Source organism: Oryctolagus cuniculus, chromosome 7 (genome assembly GCF_964237555.1).
Source record: "Oryctolagus cuniculus chromosome 7, mOryCun1.1, whole genome shotgun sequence".
NCBI classification, from domain to species: domain Eukaryota; kingdom Metazoa; phylum Chordata; class Mammalia; order Lagomorpha; family Leporidae; genus Oryctolagus; species Oryctolagus cuniculus.
In genome coordinates this window covers 131,462,142-131,479,405 of record NC_091438.1, presented here as the reverse complement: position 1 = coordinate 131,479,405, position 17,264 = coordinate 131,462,142, and the positions used below count along the sequence as shown (strand labels likewise).

Below are 17,264 nucleotides of genomic sequence, written 5' to 3'. Positions count from 1 at the left end.
TCCCAGCCGGTGCTGCCCGGGCCCCAAGCCACAGGTAACTGGAGCCATGGGGAGCTGGTGGATTAGTGCGCCCGCCTGCCCGCCCGCCCGCCCGCCTGCCACCAGCTGCTCTTCTTTCCTAAAAAGGCAGAGCTGCAGGGACGGGCAGTTGAACTCGGACCTGCGGAGAGGGCAGCAGGTGGGGCGGTGCAGGTGACTCCGTGGAGGGTTCGGGAATCCCAGCCCTGGCTTTGGGCCAGGCTCTTCCCGGCTCTGGACTTCAGTTTTCTCATCGGAAAGGGGAATGATTGGCAGCTGGGTCTCCCTGGAGTGGATGAGGCCTGGGTAAGATGGGAGGGAGTGGGTGTGGGTGTGCTGGGGTCCCTCAGCCCCAGGTTCGGGGCTGCTCAGTGACAAACAGGCCCAGATTCTTGTCCTGCAGGAAGCCGGCCATTTCCTGACTGTGGGCACCTGTGTTCACATCCTGGCCCTGCCACTCACCACGATGGCCTGGCAGGAGCACCGTCACCACTCTGAGTCCAGTCTTCTTGCTCTGTGAAACGTGGCGTGGTGCTCAGCCCCCTCCTCCCAGGGCTCAGGACCGGCGCCCACCATGAGCCCTGTGTCAGTGGCCCCCCAGTGCCCCCAGCTCACTCTGACTCTCCCTGCCTCTACTGCAGCTCTCCACGCATGCCAACCTCAGGCTGGCCCGGCCTGCTCTGCCCGTCCTGCCCACAGCAGCCCTGGTACCGGGAGTCTCGGGACAGAGCCGCCTCTCCAGGTTCCAGGCCCAAAGAGGGCCCAGGTCTGGGGGTGAAGTCAGGGTCTCTGAGTGCTATCCTGGTGTGGACCCGGGCAAAGCTCGGCCAAGGCCTTGGCAGCGGCCAACGTAGCCAGCATCCTCCCGAGACTCTGGGTGTGGCGGGATGCATTCGTGGCCCTGCTGCTGCCTGGGGGACATCTTGGGCTCTACCTTTCATCTGTGAAATGGGCGCGTGCCCTGTCCTGTTCCTTTCTGAAAGGGACCATGCTTTATGGACTCTAGAGGGCAGCCCAGGAAAGCTGGTGGCCAGTGACGTGGCCGTGACCGGTGGACGTGGGGCCCATTGGCAGGGGTGAAGAGGAGGCAGCTGATCTCTCAGAGAATGCACACGCTCTGTGTTCGTGCCCTCAAAAACTGGAGAACCAGGCTGCTGCCCGCAGGGCCTTCCTTGCACCTGCACCCGCAGGCACGGGCCCCAGTGTGCCTCGCAGGTGACCTTGCTGACAAAGGCGTCTGGGGAGGAAGTGCAGGGGGTGGGGCGACAGCTGCTGGGCGGTCTGAGACCCAGGGTGCCCCTGGGGCCGTGGTGGGTGGGGGCAGATGCGGGAGGAAGTTGGGCATCTGAGGGGCTCTTGTCCTGATACTCCCTCTCACTGCCGTGCCCTTCCGCAAATGTGGACAGTGATGCGCATCTTGCTGGATGCTGGACACGGGGCCTGGCCCCCCGTCTTCTGGGGCTGGTCTGGGCACCTCTTTCCCGCTGGCCTGGGCTGAGACGGGGTGCTCCCTGCACGTGTGCAGGCTCCTACTTCCCAGCTCCTGGTCCCACACCCCGTGACTATGACGCCTGGCGCTGGCTGTGCTCCCTGGAGCCTCCCCCGGGCCAGTCTTCCCTTTTTGAAACAAACAAACAAACAAACACACGCCTGTAAAACCCCAGCGCCTTTGTGGATGTCACCATCAGGCTCTGTCCCTGTCTGCAGCGCTGGCATCTGCCCACCTCGGGGTTCAACCCTGAGAAGGTTTAGCCAAGCGATTGTCACGTGGATTATTTCCATAGTCCTGCTGACCCTTGACCTTCCTCCGCAGCGGCCAGGAGCGCTTGCTTCCTCCCCAGCCCCGGGCCTCGGGGGCCCGTACTGCCCTGTTCACGTGCCCGGACTTGCAGCCCTGGAATCCCACTGCGCATCTGCTCCGGGGCCTGCACTGGGGACAGCTCTGGCCGCCACCAGGGGCCCTCCGTGTTCCGCAGCATGCTCTCTCTGTCCCCCCAAGGCTCTCCAGGCCCCTCTCCCTGTGTCTTCCCCAGGGGGCTCCACTCTTTCTCGAACACCCACCCACAGGGCACCCTCGGTCCCCAAGCAGACTCAGTGCGTGCACCTGCCCCTTCCCGCGTCATCAGAAGATGCAGTTTCCATCTCCTCCTGCTCCAGCCAGGCTGCAGCCACACCAGCCCTTCAGACACACTCAAGTCTTCCTTCCCTGGCCCCGTGCCCCTGCAGCTGCTGCCCCAGCTCGCCTCTGCCCCACCCCAGGCCGGAGTGGAAAGGTGTCTGCCCCTGGAGTCTGCACTTCCCACCTTCTCACCCTGTAAGCTTCTCCAGCAGTTATCCAGCTCAGCAGAGTCCACACAAGGGCTGGTACCCCAGGAACGGGACTAGGCCAGCTTTCCCCAGAGTCAGCGAGGAGCCTGTTAATGGGGCACGTAGACCCTCCAGGCTCTGCGCCCCGCACCGAGGACCCCTGCTGACCATCCGCCAGCCCCTCTGCTTCCTCCTGGGCTTCCTCTTCCTCTCCTGGCCTTACGGAGGTTCCCAGGGAAGGCTCCCTGGGCAGGTCAGACTCACTCCGGGCTCGAGTTCTGGTTCTCTTGCATCCGCTGGATTGTGGCCCCTGTGGCTGCGTCATCGTGGCCTGCTCTCCCTACAGACAAAGCTCTACCCCAGCAGGGCCACGCCTGTCTTGCTCACTGCCCTGGTGTCAGCCCTTGGCTGGCGCTTACCAAACCACTGCCCATCTCTCCCACCCTTGGGAAGCCGGCCTCCTGCTTGGAAGCCATCTGGTAATGTTTGGGGTGCTCCAGGCTCCAGTGGCTACCCCGTGTGCCCCACCGCCTCTGACCCCCACGGTGCACTGGCCATGACCCTCCACTTCACAGACAGAGGAGCAGAGGCACTGAAAGGTGACTTGCCCAAAGGTCCACCAGCGGTGGGCGCAGTGCCAGGGTCTGAATTCAGGGCTCATCCTGCGGTGAGCTGAGTGTCAGCCTCCGAAGCCGAGGGCACGGCCTGACCCCCCGGAATCTGTGAGAGCGACTTGGGTCGGAGAGAGGGCCTTTGTCCACGTGACTGCGTTGGTGACCTCCAGGTGGGAGCCTCCTGGGTCGGGCTGGGCCCTAGAGCCACCGACAAACGTCAGAAGAGCAGAGACGCCCAGACGGCGGGAAGCCAAGGCGGGGCTGGGATCCGGACACCCAGGAAGGCCGAGGCTGGCCTGAGCTGCCAGAAGCCAGTAGGCAGCGGGGAGCGGACCCTGCTGAGAGCCTCCAGGAGGAGCCCCCTCGGCCCACAGCTGGACTTCAGACTCCCGGCTGGGAGCAGGCGAGAGCATCTGTTCCGCTGTTTAAAGCCATGTGCGACAGCAGAGCTAAGGAACTCGCTCAGGGCCCAGGCCACGTGGCTGTGGCGTTTGAGCTTCCCAGCCAGGCGGGGACGTGAGGTTCCCAAGAGAGTCCTGGGCTGTGTGACGGTGGCCCAGTGGCTCCCCCTTTCTGGGCTCGAGTGCTTTGTGCTAAAATGATCACTAGGGATGGACGCCAGGTGTCTCCCTCCATCTCGGACATGCGCCACTCTCAAGACAAACCATGAGCCGGGCAAGCAGAGCTATGTTGGGGTTTTCAAATTTATTCCAACGTGCTTTTTTTTTTTTTTTTTTTTTTGTAAAAAATATCCTCAGGCAGAACACTCAGCCTGAGCTGTAATAAAGGCAATTATTAGACTTGTAAAAACGTCTCATTCACAGTACAGATGTCATTTACAACAGAGGTCACACACAGCGAGACTGAGCATTCGGTCCCTTCTGGAAGCCAGACTCTGTGCTTTGGACCTGCGTGGACTTTTTTTTTTGTTATGGAGTATTTTTTTTCTTTTGCACTGATATATACCATACCGACATTGCAAGATGCAAGTGTAGAAACGGGAGTTTAAATAAAATTACAGGCAAAACCTATCTCATCCCAGTGCAGCTACTGTACATACGTACAGTACGATTTTTGGAATGTATTGCCATTGAAGAACATAGAAACTCTCTAAGGACAATTTCACACACAGAATACATACACCTTTTAGAAAAAAAAGGCAAATATTTATCTTACAGACAGTGCGTATCTTACATTTGCCTACTTGTTTCTCTTTGCTTTTTTTTGTTTTGTTTTGTTTTTTAAAACACTTGATTTAGTAAAGTGATCGTGAGTGCTGAAGTAATTTTCTAGTGGGAAGCAGACTGGATTCACGACACGGAAGCAGAATTTGGGGAACAGGCCTTCCGGGCACTTTCTCCCCTGGTCAGTGTGGCAGGGAGGCCCCCCAAGGACGGCTGCTCAGCCGAGACTTTTGCTTTAAGAAGGATTTGTCTGGAAAATGTACTAGAAAGAGAGATTCAGCTCAGATACAGGGCCTGCTCCCATGCCAAAGGACCCGGTTGAGGAGTATGGAAGCTAATCCTTGCCTACTTTTCCCAACAGAGGGCGCCAGAGAGACTTCTGGGTCTGGAGGTTGGAGGCTCTGGGGTGTGAGGGGGGTGGCCCACCGCTTGTGGGCTCCCGGAGGGTCTCAGTGGCTGGGGGCAGGAGGGGTCAGGCCTGCAGTGGGAACAGGCCGGGTAGTACTCAGAAGGACCCTGAGATGGCAGGGGGCAAAGGGCTTCCTGGCAGGCAGACCGGGGGTGCGGAACCCACCGTAGATGGTGAAGTTCGGATCTGAAGCCTTCACAAACACTGAGCCCCTGCTCCCGAGAGCCCAGAATCAGAGCTCCTGTGCACCAGGGAGTGGCCATGCCGCCAGCTTCACAGGGGCCCAGGCGTCTGTGCAGTCCGTCAGTGCCATGTTCCAAGGCCTGGGGCTGGTGGCGCGGAGGGGGAGGTGTGTGTGTGGGGCTGTGCACCTGTGCCCTGGGGAGCGGGGGTGGAGTCTGTGCCCAGTGACAGGAGCCCCAGGCTGGTGGCATCGATTCTGTTCTTCTGGGCACCTGTGTGAGGCAGTAGCCCTTTGGTCAAATTTCATTTGTGCATATGTCCCCGTCATTTGGGAAGGAGTCTCCTGTGACTCCTGGCCCGCTGTGCCCCCTTGCCCCTGCCAGCCGTACCACCCAGCCCTCAGCTCCCCAGAACAGCTAAGGACACATCGAGGGGTGGAGGGGTGTGGCCGCCCCCAAGATGAGCACCCAGTGTGGGGCAGGAAGGTTTTGCCCTGGGAGGTTTCCAGCCCCTGCCAAGTCTCCCCTCCTAAAGTCCCCAGGAGTTGAGACTAAATAAGATGATGGTGAGGAAGGCCCTGATGCCAGCCTGGGCTGTGAATGGGGCCAGGGCCCTGTCCACTTCCTGTCAAGCCCAAACAGTGCCAACACTGTCCAGGCTGGGCTCACTGGTCTCTCTCAGAGTGGGTGACACCTCCAGGCTCAATCTGGCAGCCAAGGTCACTGGCTGACCACGACTCCCCAGTGTCCAGGAGCACAGGGGCCCCGGGCACGCTCTGCCCTCCTGTCCCCTGTGTGTGAAGCACAGGAGAAAGAGCCAGGGGCCCAGCTGGAGGATGGACCAGTGGCTGGGCCGCGCATCCAGCAGGGGCCAAGCTGGCGAAGACACCCTTGAACTGGGGGAGAGACAAGCACAGGGAGCCCCCAGCGGCATCTCAGCCCTTCCCACTCAGCGCCCTGCCTGAGCAGCCCCCACAGCTCGGAGCCCCTGGCCGGGCCCTGGCTTCAGACAGAAGAAAAGGCCCGGCTCTGAGTGAGGTTGCCTCGGCGCCCGGCCTGGGTGGGCGGCCACCGCGGACCTTGCACTTCCCCTGCCTTGCAGGAAGCAAAGAACGACTCTTTTGGAAGCTTGTGGAAGGCACTCACCTCTCCCGGGCGGAGACTGGAACTGAGCCCGCCTGCCTGTACCAGGAGCACTTGTTTCCACATTTATTGACACTGGGTAAATAGGCTCAAGTTCAAGTTCCACACTTCAACTTGGGATTTAAGTTTGGGGGGGGGTGTAATTATTTTTCTTACCAAAGCAGGCGTCTGTCCCTGGAAATGCAGGGTGACCTCTTAGAGGTGGCCTCAGGCAGGGATACGGAAGAGGCACTGGCTAGTCCACCTTGCTTTAGAGAAGACTTGAAGTGACGCAGGGACATTCAAAAATCCTCTGGGCAGGAGACTGTGAGGCAGCTGGGGAAGACCCAGCGCCTTCCTCTCTTTACGTGCGAGTGTATTTATATCTGCATGTACGTGTGCACACACAACCACACACGAGAGGACTGGAGAGCACTCATGGGAAACTAAGCTTATTTTGATGCAAGTTCTTGAGCCCCGTGGTGTTCTTCATGCCCATTGCCCATGTACTTTCTGAAGCCTCCGGATTCACAAGGGTTTCAAAATGCTTGCATTGAAATAAGCTGATCTTTTAATTTCTTCAATGAACTTTCGGAAGTACATACCCTCGTGTGTATGTGTGTGTCTCTGCATGTCTGTATTTAGAGGTCAAAACCGACAATAGGCCCGGGCAGCCCCCAGCTGTCATTTTGGGGGTATTTCTGTGGGGGAGCGAAGGCCTCAGAAAGTGGGGTGGGCACCAAGGAGTCCCCATGGGCCTCCAGCGCCAGGCACTGGGAGAGCTTAGCCAGCGAAGGGAATGGGGTCCCTGTCCCCCGGGATCAGGTGAAGTAGGACCCACACTCCATGCCCCTGGGCCTTGTGCCTTGCTTTGAGCTTTGTGGGTGGTTTTTAGGATGGAGAAGGAGCCTACGACCAGGGCCCTGAGAGCAAGGCCTAGGCCAGGTGCCCAGGGAACAGGCAGTCAGCCAGGACTCCTTTCCCAGCCCAGGGAGCAGAGGGCCGGAAGCCAGGGCTGGGGTGGTTCGTCCACTTGTCACATGCCAGGATGGACCCTGGCTCAGACTACCCGGGTAGCTGGGAGCCTGGGAGAACCAGCTCCTACCTCCTACCTGTTCCTATGAACTCGTGTTGAATCCTAGCATGGACAACATTTTTTCCTCTTTCAGGCAAAGAAATAAATTAAAAAAGGAAAAAATGGTTTTCCAGGCCTGCTTGCGGAGTGCGGGGGCGGGGGCGGGGACAGAGCGGCAGTGAACAGGACCAGGAACGTCTGCACACAGCAGTGCTTGCTTCTGCATTTAATCACGCATTTTAAAAAGTTTCCTTTTCCTCCTCTCCCTCAGGGCACCCCTTTGCCCTCAGCAGGGTCTGCGCCTGGCCAGCTCGGGCGAGGGGTGGGGGTCAGGAGGCGCCTCCCGGTACAGCACAAATCCTTCTCGGCCCCGGGACGTCTCGTGGGTGGGTGGGTGGGTGGGGTTTATGCACGTGTGTGATTGGTTTTGTTTCCTTTCAAGCAACAAAAGGTGTAGAAAAGGCACAGGTAACTGCAGACATGGGAAGGTAGGACAGACGGGCTTGCGGGCAGAAGCAGCACGGACGGATGGACGGATGGACAGACAGTCAGGGCAGAGGGACGGTGAGCGCCGTGAGTCGAGGGGCTGGCTGCAGAGATCCGTTGCCTGCCGCTGGGAGCCGCATGCTGGGGCGGCCACACGGAGACTAAGGGCTCGGCGGGCCCCTGTCCTCGGGCTGTGGTGGAGGCGCCCTGGGCTCCCCACTTCCTGAGGGCTCAGGGGAGCCCTGCCTGGTCCTGGGTTCCCCGGAGAGGTTCCTCCTCCTCCGGGCTGGGAAGCGAGCGGAGGCCTCGGCCAGGCAGCCCACGGAGCTGCTGCGGTCCAGTGGCGGGGTGGCTGGGTCCTCGGGCTTGGCCGGTGCGCGTGGTGACTCCAAGCGGGGGCTCCGGGACAGTACTGCCCAGTGGCCCTGGGGTGGCCGGGATGAAGCCTCGGGTGGGGTGTGGGAGCTGTGCCTGGGCGTGGGTTCTGGGGGCGCCTCGGCCCCCTGGGGCTCCCAGTCTGGAGGTCTGCCCAGGCCCCCGCCTGTCCGTTCTCTCTCCCTCTCCCTGGGGTCCTCCCTGCCCTCCAGCTCCGAGGAGAGGGTGAACTTGGAGACCTTAGCCACGGGGGACACAGAGGCTGGCGAGCTCTCGGTGGGACTCCAGCGGCTTCGCTCCTGGGCCTCCCGGGCCCCTGTCAGGTCGCTGCCACCCCCTGAGAAGCCGCTGACCCAGGCCACCGTGGGCCCCGGCCGGGCCTGCACCATCTGGATCCCCCCGATGGGGATCAAGGGGCACGGGGCGCGGGTCAGGTGCTGGGAGTGCAGCGGCAGGTGGCTGAAGATGTTCTCCTCTGTCCGGGCTGGGATGTGGCCGAGGAAGTCGCGGGAGGCAGAGAAGGGTCGGGAGCAGAATCGATGAGCAGGGCCAGGTGAGCAGGACGGACTTCGGGGCTCGGCCTTCTGCTGGGGTTAGCAAACAAGACAGGGTGAGGCCAGGAAGGTGCGCTGCGCTGGGAGGCGGGGGCGGGGCTGCACCAGGACCTAGGCACTGAGCGGGGACCGGAACCTGCATTCCTGACTGCCTGCCCGGGATACCATCCAGTGGGCCATTCCCAGCTGTCCGGCGACTGGGGGCGTCCTCTGGCCCCGTGGTCTCAGACCTTGGGGCAACACATCTGTCTTTGTGGGAGGGGCTTCTTAGACAAGCTCCCCCCACCCCACCCCCGCTCTCACCCTGGTCCGTCCTTTCCGTTCCTCCAATGGCCCAGCCCCAACTTTGCCCTTGGACATCTTCCCACCCAAGGCTCCCAACCTTCTCCCACCAGCAGGAATCTTAATGGGAACCCACAATGACAACCAAGGCTCGGCTCCCACATCAGTGCCCCTCCAGGAGTGATGGTGCCCTGTCCCCGGGAAAAGGGGTCAGGTCTAGGGAAGCTGGCTGCAGTGTGTGTGTGTGTGTGTGTGTGTGCGCACATGTGCACAGAGATGGCAGGACCCCAGGGTGGTGAGGCTGTGGCAGCACTGGTGAGGCTGGTGGGTGGGACCACAGTGGTAGCAAGAAGTGGTGTGGCCGTGGTGATGCCTGTGGGATCACTGGGGGCATGGGGACAGCAGTGCTGGGGCTGGGGTGACTTTGGGGACACTCTGTGCTCGCAGACTGCGTGTGGGGGGCAGGGGCTGTAGAAGCGTTTATACTCGTGGCCAGGCCGCAGGTAGAGGCCCCCAGAGCCCATGATCTCCGGAAGGCTACAGGGAAGGTGAACCGACCAGCTGGTCATGGCACCCGGTGGGACGCTGGGCCCAGTCAGTGCCCAGAGCTGTCTGCCGAACCCCACGGAACGCCTGGACTGCTGCAGCGGTGTGGTTCCCGGGGGACAGCTCAGAACACACCAACCCCCCAGCCACCGGGGGGGGGGGGGGGCGGGGCGGGCTGGGACTCACCCAGGTGGAGGCGCAGGTCTCGGAGCTTCTGCCGAGGAGCTTGTGAGGTAGAGGCGCGGGCGGAAGGGGAACCCGCGGGGCCGGCCTCGAGCCTGGGCCATGCTCACCCGCCGAGGGGCTGCCCGGCCCAGCCAAGGCCCACTCCCCTGGCAGCACCGGCCGTGGCGGGGACGCTGCCTGGCCCGGAGACCATCTCCTGGTGGGTGAGTGGCGGAGGGGGCCCGGGCCTGGGGTGCCCTCAAGTTCAGGGGGCAGGTGTGCGCGAGGGGTTGGTTCTCTTCCCAGGGGATGGAAGGTGAGAGGAGACAGCTGGAGTCGTGGAGACCCGCAGGGGAGGGGGCCCGTGTCTCTTCGTGGGCCTGTCTGGAGGCCGGGTGGGCTCGAGGCCGGGGCCAGGGCCTCCCGGGCCGGTGAGCATCGCTGCGGAGACGAGTTGTTTTTGGTTAGTGAGTGTTTGCGGGCCAGCGGTGGGCGGCTGCCTGGTTCTCGGCTTGGGGACCACGGCCGTCGGGGTGATGCAGCCTTGGAGCTCGGGGCTGGGCCTGCGTCCTTCTCCACGGGGCCTGCGGGGGCCGGCCCCGGCGGGGGGAGGCACAGGGTGCTCTGACTGCAGGAGCAGCAGGTCCTGGCTGTCGGGCGCTCAGCTTCCGAGACGGAGCCGCTTGGCGCGGCCTGCAGCTCGGCGCTGGCACCTGAGGGCTGAGGGCTGGGGAGCGGGGAGGAGTCTGGCCGGCTGGGTGGGGCAGCCTCTGCAGACGGCCGGGGCGCCTCGTCCTGGCTCTCCTCCTCGTCCTCGTCTTCCTCGTCATCCAGGTCCGAGTCGGAATCCGAGCCCTCCAGGTCTGAAAACTGGTGTTCCTCCACCACCTCTGAGCCCTGGCGCCCTTCCGGGTCCTGGAACAGGTCGTCACTGGTTCCTGAGGGGAGGGAGGACATGGGACAGGAGGTCATGGTCAGGCCAAGGCCACGCTGGCCCCGCGGCTGCTCCTCCCTAAACGCCAGGGTCCTCCCTGGTCGGCTGGGCAGAAGAGCTTCGGCTGGGGTTGACCAGGCATTGGAACAGATACCAGCCGCACTGTGACGATAGTGAGCAGCATCGACCCGGGGTCTGCAGAGCGCAAGGCTCGTTCTGTAGGCTTTGGGGCTGTGAATTCGTGTGTTCCTCGAGGAACCCCGGGTGGTTGGCCTATTCTTCTCCGTGTGTTACAGATGGGAAAATTGAGCTAAGAGATTAAGTAACTGGTCCAAGTTAGGGAGTAGTAGGGCTGGCACTGAACCCCAGTGAAACGCCACCACCAACTCCGTTAGCATCTCCGTGTTGGCCGCCCATTCCCCAAGCCCCTTGACCACGCTGTATTATTGCGCTGTGCCTTGGTCTCTCCCTTTGTCAAACAAATGGGATGGCGTTCTCTCACGGGCTTCTCTAGAGGCGAATGCAGGCCTAGCACACAGCAAGTGCCCTAACTAACCACAGCCAGCGTGAGCACTTAAATGACGTGCTCCATGCCTCCAGGACAGAGTGGTCATCCTGGCCAAACTGGCAGCACAGGGCCACGGCGGGTTTAAACGCACATCTGCCACTGTGACCAGGCCACCGCTGGCTGGCATGCCGGCATCTGGCAGTGGCAGACTCTGGCCGCCGTGGGTGGCTGGGCTAAGTCAGCCTCAGGCTGCAGGGCAGGGCCCACCCCAGCTGTACTCCCGACCAGAGAGAACACTGCTCCCAGCTGGGGGTGGAAGGTTGTCTCTGAAACACTAGCCTTCTCGCGGGGTAGACCCGACCGGCCAGGGGAGCTCTCACATGTCAGGAGTCCAGTTTGGGCATCTCCAGAATGGGCACCATGCTGGATGCCAGGGACCGTTTTGCTGTCGTGTGGCCCCCTGGCAGGCTCCCGGGAGCTCGGAGCTGGCTGGCCCATGGCTGGGCTGTTGTGGCCTGGTGTCTACCACTTGCAAAGTGAGGGCTGAGCCTCACACAGGTCAGCGTTGCACCACTGTGGGCCAAGGGTGCCGGACAGAGGTGCTCATCCAGCTCTCTGGTGCACCCAGCTGCCTCGGGGCCAGAAAGTCTGGCAATGCCTGGGCAGCCATCAGATTCTGCACGTGGACAACAGCGGGCGATCAGTAGCACAGCTGTCAAAAGCCGTGGGATGGGAGCAGGGACTGGGAGACAGGCGGAGGGTCTTGAGGCTACGGGCAGGGCCTCCGGGAGGCTGGAAGCTGAAGATAGAGAGACCCGAAGGGGACGGGGGCTGGGCCGGGAGTAAGGACGGGCATGCACAAACGTGTGATTCTGCCCCAGCCGCTGGCCTCCCTTGCCCGGGACACTGGTGGCTGCCTCCCTCAGTCCCAGGAGTTCCTGAGCTGTGGGGACCACTGAGCGGTGGTGAACCCAGGCACAGGAGGGTCATCCAGCCAGCTCCTGGTGGGGCCAGAGCCAAGGTTTTCAGTCTGCACTGTCACACTGACAGTTAATAAAATGGCTTCATGCATGGAGAAGCAGGTGGCAGTCAGAGGTTGAAGCCCGGCCGTACCACCTCCCTGCTGGGTGACGGTGGATAACTTCTCCTCCGTGTCCCGGGCCTCTTCTGTGACACGGGATAACAGTACGAAGATGACTTCCGGAAGCTGCTGTGACCAGGAGGGTCTGGCTCGTGGGGAGCACCATGGCCCCACCCCAACTCACAGCAGGTGACTGTGGCCAGGCTTGGGGATGCAGGTCAGAGGTGTGGGGCTGCTAGGGAGGGGGCGGTGGGACCAGCACCTCCTGTTGCCCAGCAGGGAGGCTCTGGAACGTCTTTCCTGGTGAGGAAGCTGAGCCCCACCCTGGGCACGCAGCACAAGAGTGGTGGAGGTCAGAGGTCCCCAGCTCAGGGCAGCTTTGCCAAGCCTTCCACTTCCAGTTTCCTGCAGGGCCCCAGAGGGCTCCTCTGGCTAGGCGACCCATTCCCAGCGCCCCTCCTGCGGCTGCCGGGCCCCTGCTGGCATCCAGGCCTGCTCTCAGCAAGGCCGGGATGGGTTCCGGGGAAGGTGGGGGAAGCACGCGGCTGGACGCAGCCTCCCGGGCGCGCCACACGGGGGCGCCAGCGCCCAAGCTCATCGCCTCCAGGCGGGAGGCGGCCGGTCCTCCGAGCCGTGCCTGCCTTCTGGCACCTTGGAGTTCCACAGACGCCAAGTCCCGATGCCCCTCCTCGCAGCTATCTTCTCGCCCTCCTCGCTTCCCCCCAGCGGATGAATCGGCGAAGTCTGCGGCTCTGACTCTAGTCGGTGGGAGGAATCTGACCGTGTCTCTGCACCCGCACGGGGCCCACCTGCTCCGTGCCTCTGCGGGCTCGGCCGGGACCGCTGTCTCCCGTGCGCCCCCTGCCGGACGTTCCCACGCATACTGTGACCTGCAGGGCCCTAGCTCGCTCTGATCTGTTCTGCCGGCTCCAGCCACGGCCACCTGCCTGCTGCCTCACTCAGGTTCGCTGCTCAGACCACTCGCTGTCTGACACCACGGCGGCCCTCGCCTGGGTCTTTGGGCTACTGTTCTCCTCTCTCTCTGGCTCCACGGTCCCCGCCCTGGTTCCTCACTGGTCCGCCGCCTGGCTCCCCTTCAGACCGGCTGATGGGGCTGAGTTGGATTCCCTGCAGAATCTCCAGCACAGAACAGAGCAGTGGCCCCGTGAGTGGGGATGCCTCTCCCATGAATATGTGTATTTCACTCTTGCTCTGGGTGCCAACGACCTTGCTGGCTTGTCCTGCTGGGAGAGGGACTCCGAGGGAGGGCTCTGGGCTGGCCAGGGTGTGGTGTGGAGCCAGTGTCTTCCTGCGGCCTTGGGGCACTGTTTGCCTGTCTAAGCTTCCCTTTCCTCAACTGAAAATGGGGCCACACAGGTTCCTCGCCCTGTACACGGCCTGAGATGCCTTGCCCCGCTCCCCAGCCATGGTCTGGCTTTGGAGAGAACAGCCAAGTTCACAGAGAGGTGATTTCTTCCACCTAAAAGGAGGTGTGTATCTCTTTTGCAAGACTGCAGATGCATCCGCACGTGAGGACAATGCCAGCACATGACGCACACACTGCTCTCGGTCACTCGAAGCTCTGAGACTGATCTCAGGGACTCTGTGGTCCAAGCAGTGGCTCCAGCCTCGCCTGTTGGGGGGGCTGCCCATGCACCTGCTGAAGCCCCTCTGGCTCCTGCCGGGATGCTGATTCCCCTGTGCTCTCTCCTCAGAGCTCGGCTCTAACATGTCCCTAGCAATGAAGGGCCAGGGCCCAGGTGTGAGTGACATGGGGCTGGGAGGCAGCAAGGGGCTACCAGGTCGGGCTGTGGCTTTCTGGAAAACTCCAGCTCCAAAAGGCCTACAGATCAGGCCTGTGGCAGAGTTGGCGTGTGGGCGTGGAGCTGCTGAGTCAGTCCCCCATGGCATCCGTGGGAGGGTCTAACCCAGGGCACGTGGTTAGGACAAAACAGGTGTCCCTGTGGACAGGAATGATTCACGTGAGCCCGTGTTCAGTAAGTATTCACTGAGCTCCTTGGGGTGCAGGTGTTGCACCTGCAGGGTGGACGGCAACGCATGCCAGCCACGGCTGCACAGCAGCTACGATGTGTGCATGGGGAGTGGGCTGATCTTTCTGGGATCTAACCTTTGTCTCCCAGGAGCTGGGAAAACTGGAGTTGAGGGCATGGGTTGGAGGGCACAGGAGGGAGGGAGGCACAGAAAGGGAGGGGGCTGGGGGGAGATGGGAGAGGAGACGGTGGGGAGGGGGAGGGCCGGGGTCGACCCATTGTCACCTTCTTCGGCTTCCAGCTCCTCCAGCACCCCTGTCTCTTGGCACTTTTTGCTGTGGGCTTTCGACTTCATGTGCTTAGTCAGATTCCCTGAAAAGAAACGAGAACAGATTCAGGCTCAGCTGCAGGCCAGGGCTCACAGAGGCAGGGCTGGCCGGCAGCCCACGGCTTCTCAGACCAGTCGAGGCCCTGCCACCTGCAGACACTGGGCTGGGGCCCGGAAGCCTCTGCCGGTGCTCGGGCCAGGATGCACGGCCGCAGCTGCTGCTCAGAGTGGAACCCAGGAGCTGGGGAGGGGTGGATGTGGGGCTGAGAGTGATGAGAAGGTGAGATGCTTGTTCAATGATGAACCAAAAAGAAATGAAAAGAACACTCAAGTATGGTGGGGTTTTCCTGTGTCTGATTTAAATCTGGGCCTGGGGGGCTGATGACACCCCTCACACCGGGTTACGGGCCCTTGAAGATGCTGGGATGGTGCTCACAGGTGAGCGGTGCCGGCTTGGCCCTCCGGCTGCCGCACCTCTGTGCAGCCTGCAGGGCAGAGGCTAAGCGTCTGGGATAAGGAATGGAGACAGGGCCGAGGCCTAGCATGCGGGAATCAACGGGCAGGGGCCGGGAGCCACAGGGCTGGGGGCCGAGCCTGGCTTCCTCGGGGAAGTCCCCTTTCTGGGCCTTTGTCACTCCAGTCCAGTGTGCAGATGCAGCGGCGTAGTGGTCCAGAGATGGCCCAGGCAAGGCTCTGCCTTGTTTTGTGCCTGTGAAGCCCTCGAAAGGGAGGCTGGCTCTGCCTCCCTTGCAAGTTTTGGGTCCGGAGGAACGGGCACAGCTCTGTGGAATCGGGGGGACCGTGATGACCCCAAGGCGCCCCGCCCCAGTGCACAGCCTCTCACAGGCATATCTCTCTGCAGACAGCAGTGTCTTGGAGAGGAGGGCAGAGCAGTGCAGCCCACCCAGGGGCACGCTCCCAAGCTGGGGTGTGCTCACGTTGGCCTGAGAGCCGTCCTCTCTCCAGACGGCTGTTCACATGATCGATCCTGAGTTCCCCAGCAGGCACTCGGCCTCACTCATCTTACTGGTTGGTAAGTTGGAATGGGTGGATGGAGACTGGGGGGTGGATGGCTGGATAATTGGACAGGAAATATGGAGTGAGGAGGGAACAGGAAGGGGATAGACAGAAGGGGCACTGGAGAGCAGATAGGAGGTAGACCCGGGGTTCATGAGGAAAACACAGGCAAAGATGGATGGGAAGTGGGCCCACGGGATGGTGGAGAGTTGTCCAGGAGGGTGGAGATGTGGACAGGCTGCTGGCCTGGGCACGTATACATGCTCCAGGCAGACGGGGGGTAGCAGAGCTGGGTGGAAGGTCGGGAGTGGGAGGCAGAGTGGACAAACGGGAGGATCGACTAGGGTGAGAAGATCCATGGGGGCTGAGAAGAACCATGGGCTGAGGGGCTGGGGGAGAGGGATTAACGGGGGACAGATGCTGGCTGGGTGGATGAACAGAGCGAGGCCAGGGGGGACACAAAAGCTGCATCCGAGTCATTCTGAGAATTTTAAGGGAGCTTTGGGGTTTTGCTGAGGTTACTGGGGAACCTTAAGCTGGGATTCCCTGGCACGTGCAAGCCGAGGGCTTCTAGTCCATTCTGTGACTTTATCCTTCCCAATGAGGGTGGGGAGAGGCAGCTGGGGTCTTGCCTGGATCCGAGACACCAACTGTCCAGAGCAGGAGCAGGGGACATCTCGGGCCAGGCCCTGTGAGACCTGCGGAGTCCTCTGGTCCGGCTCTGCCACGCAACAGCAGGTGGGACTTGAGATTCAGTGCATCTAGAGCAGGCTGCTTTTTAAGTGGGTCATTGCGCAGGGCCCGTGAATGACGGACGTCATGGATATCCACAGGCCCTTGGCAGAACAAAGGTTCCCCAGCCCTGGTGGAGAGGTCCTGGCACCAGCACCGCCCCCGCCCCACTACCCCAGGCCAGGGAGGACTATGAGCCCTGCGCCTGCTGCCTGTCGGAGCTCTCATTACACACACTCTGCCCGGAAGGGGTAGGGCCCTATTCCAGCAAGCCAGGCACTGAGCACATACACAGAGGGTGTGCGATAGCCACGGGGCAGGGGGTGTCTTTCTCATGACGAAGCAAAGTGCTGGGAGGAATCTCACAGCCCATGGAAGTTGCCCACCCCCCACCTCCCCCAAGGTCAAGGCCTTCTCCTGCAGGAGATCTGACTCCAGGCCCAGGTGCTGATGACATCATTAGGCAAGGTCGCTGGCTGTCCCGGGTGAGGCAGGGCTCCCAATAACCAACACAGCTGACCCAGTGCGGAGCACCACCCAGACCCAGGCCCCGGGGTCAAGGGCTGTGCTCCCTCCGGGTGGCGGTGGACAGAAGCGGATGGATCAGGAGTATGGAGCCTGGGCTCTGCCACGTGCTAGCTGTGTGATCTTTCTGCAACTGCAAAGCTGTACCTACCTGTGGGGGCACCAGGAGGGCTCAATAGGATAATGGAGGCCAGGTGGCAGAGTGCACCCAGCAGAGAGCAGACCCCTGCCCCAGTGACAGTCCCAGGGACGCTGTCACACACCACGCTGGGTGTGGAGGAGACAGACCCTAGGAGATGATGCTCACAGAGCTATGATCCATGCTCCTTTCAGACTGGGCCCCATGGCTCTTAGAAGGTATCAGGGAGTGGCTCCCACCCCTGGGGGTGTAGGAAGGAGCCGGGGAACCTGGAGTGACTGTGGTGAGCAGCCCTGAGTGTTGTCTCAACTCCCTCTAAGATCACTCCTCTGTGGCCTGTCCCCTAGGCTGTGCACAGAGAGGTATACCAGATGGCTCCTGCAGCTTCTCACAGTCAATACAGCCCCCGCCGAAATCCCCACAGCCCTGGCAGGAAGGATGGACAGCGCTTGGTGTCTGGAAGAGGCGGAGCCTCCCCTAGGAGCATCAGCTGATGACCCCGTCTGCGTCTTCCAGTTGTGACCAACGTCCACCCCCACCCCTGCTTGCCTGTTGGACATGAGGCCTGCCCACAGCTGCCATCTCTGTCCCCTACGGCGATCGGCGCCAAGGGCCTGCACACAGCAGGCACAGCCTCCCCCTGGCCTCTGGCACCCATCTGAGGAGGGGAACCGGGACCCCAACCTCCGC

General features: G+C 61.8%; 1 protein-coding gene across 8 annotated transcripts in view; it reads right to left on the bottom strand.

Moving 5' to 3' along the window:
• Window positions 1–1,948: 1,948 nt before the first annotated feature.
• Window positions 1,949–17,264, bottom strand: part of HIVEP3 (HIVEP zinc finger 3) — a 490,847-nt gene continuing 475,531 nt past the window's right edge. For 7 of the 8 annotated variants that reach the window (XM_070078655.1, XM_070078658.1, XM_070078653.1 and 4 more), the window contains 3 exons: window positions 14,119–14,205; window positions 9,341–10,257; window positions 1,949–8,359 (listed from right to left, as the gene is read on the bottom strand). In XM_070078655.1, coding sequence (XP_069934756.1) covers window positions 7,559–8,359; window positions 9,341–10,257; window positions 14,119–14,205 — 1,805 coding nt within the window. In that variant the 3' untranslated portion in view covers window positions 1,949–7,558. The remainder of the gene's footprint in view (window positions 8,360–9,340; window positions 10,258–14,118; window positions 14,206–17,264) is intronic. The other variant, XM_051856636.2, reaches the window with a different exon arrangement.